The following is a 6000-nucleotide window of genomic DNA, read 5'->3' on the forward strand; positions in this document are numbered from 1 at the left end:
ATGCATGGTAGGCAAATGCGCTGACCATTACACCACGAGGTTGGCAAAAGCTCAAGAGAGGGCACAGAACCGGAAGGCGACTACGTTGATAAATAAGTAATATATATATATATACAAAGTACTGCTATTTTCTTTAAATATTTTTTTTCAATACAAAAATTTTGTAAATAGTTCTGAATATGCCTCGTAAATAAAACTTGAGTGCGTGACGAAGCTATCTTAACCATTACACCATAAACGCATGCGGTAGTTACTTTATTATCAATCAAAATATGTTATCTATTAATATGAATAACAAACAGTATTTACAATCTTCATAAGGTATTATCATATCTTTTTTTAAATAATTAACTTAGAAGGCTTGAAGCTACAAAATATACCAAAATACCTCCATTTAAAAAAAAAAAGGTTGATAATGAATTTAAATAATTAAAAGTCTAATAAAAGACTTTAATCAAAAGCTATAAAAATAATGTTCTAAGGTACCTACATTAATGTTCATTTTAATTTGCATTGTGAAGCAGTCGCGAACATTAATTCACTTTAATATTCCCAAAAGATGGCGTCATGTAACTTTATCGCTCAGCTATGAAATCTCAATTCTAAATTTCAATTCTTATAAAAAATTCAAGGGAAAAAACTAAAAAACTTTTCTGGTGCGTCAAGATATGGTATTTATTTATTTAACTTTTTGTACATAATGTTATTTGCACATTGGCGAGCTTATTGCCAAATGGCAATTTCTTCCAACCAACCAATAAAATAATAGTTTTATTTTTATAATTCAAGTTATAGAACATATTTAATAGAAAAAAATATTAAAAAGCTAAAGATATATGAAAATAGAAATAAACGTATTTGTTTATAAAATACCTTAAATCAAAACTATTACTCAATGGAAAAAAGAGGAAAAAGGAAAGGGGGAGAGATTAAGGAAGAGAAAGATGTTTCTTCAGATGTGATTTAAACAGAGATAATGTAGTAACATCTTTAATGGTGGATGGGAGATGATTCCACGGTCGAGCCGCATGGACACTATATGAGCTAGAGAAGAAAGAGGAATTGTGGATGGGTATTAAGAAAGTGCCTTGAGAATTAGAACGAAGAGGTAAACCATGAACTGATAAGCGTTGAAGTTTTTCACGCAGGTATATAGGAGCGTTAGGACTATGAAGTACATTGAACAGAAGTGAGTGGGAGTGAGAGTCTCTCCGCTGTCTAATTTTGAGCCATTTCAGTGGTATGAACTTTAACAAAAATGGTATCCATGTTATTTATTTATTATTATTTTTGATGTAGTAATACATTGTTCGTTTCTCTTTCTGGCTGGTTAGGAGTTGATTTATGAATTAAACATATCATTTGACACGTCATTTGATCAGACACCTCTCGTTCATCTCTACGAGAGTGTTGAGTATTTGGAAAAGCTTATTAATCTCTCAAAGACCCTATTTTCAAAAAAGAGGTTGAGGACTGGATGTTCTTTGGAGGAACGGATTGGAGATAAAAACTCCTTAAAGATTAATAAATTATTTGTTGTTTCTTGTAAATCAATTGTTTTTATTAGTTTCTTATTTTTATATTAATGTGATGCATGTTATTTTTTTAAATTATGCTCTTGTGTTGTATAATATTTTTATTGTACCTACTATATTATCTTTGTATATTTTTGTCCCAACTCAAAACAGGGCTTTAGTACCAGAGAGTGGGGCCTTGTATCTCAATTAATTTCATTTAAATCAAATTATTTAAGAAAAAAAATGTACATCATCATTATGATTCCCTTTCTGCACCCAATGGTGCATAGGGCTCTGCATTGGTACACCAATCGCAGCATGTCTTGATCATTTTTTATTACATGATGATCAGTCTTACGTTCAATGTGCCAGTCCAAGGACTATGAAATATTCTAGTATACAAACCCCTTGTAAAATAAATATGTTATGTTATCCATGTCAGAAATCAAACCCGAGACCTCTTGTATGGTAGGCAAACGCGATGACCACTAAACCACAAGACCATTAAATGAGTATACAGAGATCATACATCTTTCATATTAAATAAAGATTTATTTTATTGAGAGAGGAACAAATGGATTGTTAATGTATTCGGTTATTCGGATATTGAGTTATTTGATTCTTCTTCTTCTTCTTCGTTTTTTAATGGCCTTTGAGTTATTTGACAAAACAAACTATGTATTTAATTATCCATTTATTTTATAATTTGTTAGATTAGCGTAATTTTGATTATTCTTTTCATTTTACTCATTAATCGTGTATTCATTTTGATTCCAACAAGAAATTTCTGAAAAATAGTTGTTTTAAATTTTGTTATATAATTGTGTTTTATTTGTATTTGCCAGTAAAATATTATGTAAATGTTTCTGTGAATAGAACTGTATGATTGTTTATATAGCCCCGGCTAACACAAATTTATTGGCAATTTTATTTAAAAGAATATAACTATTTTATTTTATTTTTTTTAATTTACGTTATATTTTTATTTTATATAATATTATCTCTATATCGCTTTCTAACCATAGATTTCATCGTTTATTTCAGATTTAGTACACCAACGCAAAGGTTTTAAAAAAATAAATTAACACGCTAGATACAAATGATTTTTCGTGTGTCAATATAAATTAACTCCTTTGACGTTACTACAAAGTTATGTCGTCACTTTTTCTGACAAATGTCATTCTAATCAAGCTATATTTTCAGGACTATAACAACTTCGTTCTAAAGATTTGGTGTGTTAAAATATGGTCGCAATGTAATAAATGCAAGAATCAATACAATGAACAATGAATAAAGCACTTAAAGTAACATTTAATTTTGACAAAAATACTGGAACCACAGATTTATAAAGAATAACAAAAATGCTCATTTTAGATGAATTGATTTACACAAAAGAGGTATAGATGATATTTAAGATGAAAAATAATAAAATGAAGATAAAGATTAAATTAAATTTTAACTACAACATACATAAAATAAATACAAGAGCGTCAAATAATTTAACTTGCGTATAACTTAGGACTTACAGAAAAAGAAACAGTTTTGTGCATACACGAATTTCGTCATAATACATTATATCCCCTCATACGAGCACTTTTGCTGATTAGGAATATTTCGTACAAATAAAAAATATAATGTTATGTATTATGTAAAGTTAAAAACGATGTATTTTGTCATAAATAAATAAAATAATATCTTGCAAAGAACACATTTATTGTTTATTTCTGTATACCGACTAGTAATTTTGGATATTGTTGATTAACTGCTTTGCAACACGTGCGTTTCTTTAAAAAATGTCGCATGTCGTGAATTATAGTTTTATGCCCTTTTTTTACTGGACTTGAGAAATTTATTTAATTGTGTAGCACTTTTGTACCCGTGTAAATTTTATGTAATATTTCAAAGAGCTAGATTATTGTCCCAAACTTTAGTATTAATATCAATAGACTAGTGTTTTTTGTCAGAACCCGAGACCTCTTGTATGGTAGGCAAACGCAATGACCACAGAATAGTTTGAAAAGGTTTCAGAAATATTTTGTTTGGCACTAAAATGTTAGTATTGTTTTGTGAAATGCAATTGAAATGTGTTTTTGTAAAACTTGTGAGAGAGTAACAAGGGGTAGTCAGCAACTTGGAGTCGGCAAGTGGGCTGGTAGAGTTCCTGACGAGATAATCGGATCGTAGCAGGCAGTGTACGCATCCTTGAGGGTTACGTGTATTGGGTAAATGTATTTACCTACGTAACCATTTAAAGAAACTGCGGTTATCTTTTGAACAATTGCAATCATTTTTATTTCTGTTACATTGATTAGTAAGTTTAGGGACGATGACGGAAGGTCCTAAGTAACGGGCGAGGTTTGTACACATTCTCGAGTGTTACGATTGTGAGGGTGTGTTTACCCGGTGGTTTTATTCGAGCTGATGTCTGTATTTAATTATTGTGCTTCTTAATTTTATGAGACTATTTTTGTTTTTTATTTATGACATTTTGGAATTTAAAGAATTAATAATATTCTAAAGAAAGGGTGACTTTTTCCTAATTCGCATGTCACTCAAAAAAGGCGAGACCATCGACACAAAAATCCTCTACCAGCTGGAAGGAATAATTCTTATATATAATATTGTTAAAAGAAATTTGCGAAAACGTAAGGAAAAGAAATGCAAATAAAAATATATGTAAAATTTTGTATATGAAAATAATTATTAACTGTCTCATATGTAATTTTGAATAGCTAAGTATATAATAATTAATAAATATTAATTGCAATTTTCAACAAAAAAAAAAATTACATCATTTTCGAATATATTGTTAGTGATTTATACAATACCTTTTGAAATATTATATTTGCTAACATAATAGTGCAAAAACAAATGCTTCATTATCTTACTACGAGTACTTAGTTAATACGTATAATACAACTAAAAAAAACGAAGCGTCGCGTCGCACAACGCAGTGAAATATATATTTTACCTGTATTTTGATAATTGCCCAAATAACTATATTCATCAATACGAGTATGTTAAATGAATTGATAATGTCTTATTGTAGTCTGAACGAGTCCATTTTTTGCCGTTTTGAAATTTTAAAAAAAGAAATTATCGAAATGAGCTATTTTACACGTAAATAAAACACCGAAGCCTACTTTTGTCGTAAAAAATATTTTTTAAGTTGGAATAAAAATCTTAAGTCAGCTTTGTCTTAATACAAAAAACATCAGTAGTGCCAGATAAGCTATTTAAATACATACAATTTTTAATTTTTTTTACATTGAAAGTCCTTTATGGGTCGAAATTATCTCATTCGGGTCAAAAGTGGATGATTTGGAAATCATAAAATCTTGTTGTCTGAATATTTATTTCAATGTGGCTCCCGTGGTTTATCCTTAAAAGAACAGATTATCATTTAATCGATAATTAGTAAATACATAATTGTAAATTTTAAACCTTAAAAATTGTGGTTAATTGATAACGTTCTACCAAAATTCTGTATGTAATTGATTCACGGTGCGTATTATAAGATTATTAATTTATTATTTACGTAATTTAATGCTTAAGTCCACTATTATTTTTCAGTGTAATTCTTGATTAATAGCTATTATAAACGACAAATAAAGATGGGCATATAAAAAAAACAACGCGAAATATCTACACTGGCATTTTTTTAACTTTCTCGTCAAATATACTTTCTACTTGATCAATAAAGTCATTTTATAATCTTCAACTTACCTTTCGGCATCTTGTTAATAGGATATCGTAACCGAACCACTTAATTAAAAGAATATATTAATGCAAAACTGTTATATTAACTTGACGTGTTCAACTAATGCATCACACGCGACTGTCGATCGAAAGAAGTGCGAGCGTAGACTAGAGTACAAACTACAATAATATTATTGTCGTGTACCTACGCTCACCTTGAATCGGTAATATGAAGTATACATTATACCTACTGGATGTATTCGTACCTAAATCAAACCGGTCAAGAAGAGACAGAAGATATCGAAAAGAGATGTCTCTTTCACTATCTGAAAACAATAATTCATTGTACATATCAACTTAAAGGCGATAACAATTTTTATTTTTTTACTCAAATTGATTAAACACTTACGTGTTGTATAATCTATTGAAGTACATTGCCATCTATAAAATTATAAAATAGTAATAATAAGTGTACAAATGGAAATGTGATTAATATTTTGAGTAGGTATGTCAAAATTTTCGTAGACAAGGCTAGAGTTCATTCCCTACGGAGTTATTAAGATTGAAATGTATTGCAACCGAGAGGGAAAAGATTTTTGACGAGGTAATATGGAATTCTAATTACTTGCATATAGAAGAACCGACGCAGAAAACTCCGGTGACAACTGTCATCAAGCGGAGGCGATACGGTTTGCTAGGCCATATGCCGCGAAGGCATCTTTAGAGGCTTAATCACGCTTGCCTACTTTACCAGGCATAAGGTTCCCGGCGCCCTGGACGTCCC

General features: G+C 29.8%; 1 protein-coding gene across 1 annotated transcript in view; it reads right to left on the reverse strand.

Moving 5' to 3' along the window:
* Nucleotides 1–5401, reverse strand: part of LOC148275414 (methanethiol oxidase-like) — a 91633-nt gene extending 86232 nt beyond the window's left edge. Inside the window, exon 1 of the mRNA XM_088235726.1 lies at nucleotides 5244–5401. Within this exon, the coding sequence (XP_088091852.1) occupies nucleotides 5244–5253 (10 nt within the window). The 5' untranslated portion in view covers nucleotides 5254–5401. The remainder of the gene's footprint in view (nucleotides 1–5243) is intronic.
* Nucleotides 5402–6000: the final 599 nt, after the last annotated feature.

The sequence above is a fragment of the Micrasema longulum genome, unplaced genomic scaffold (assembly GCF_059751315.1).
Source record: "Micrasema longulum isolate JH-2025_06_02 unplaced genomic scaffold, ASM5975131v1 h1tg001430l, whole genome shotgun sequence".
Taxonomy (NCBI): Eukaryota; Metazoa; Arthropoda; class Insecta; order Trichoptera; family Brachycentridae; genus Micrasema; species Micrasema longulum.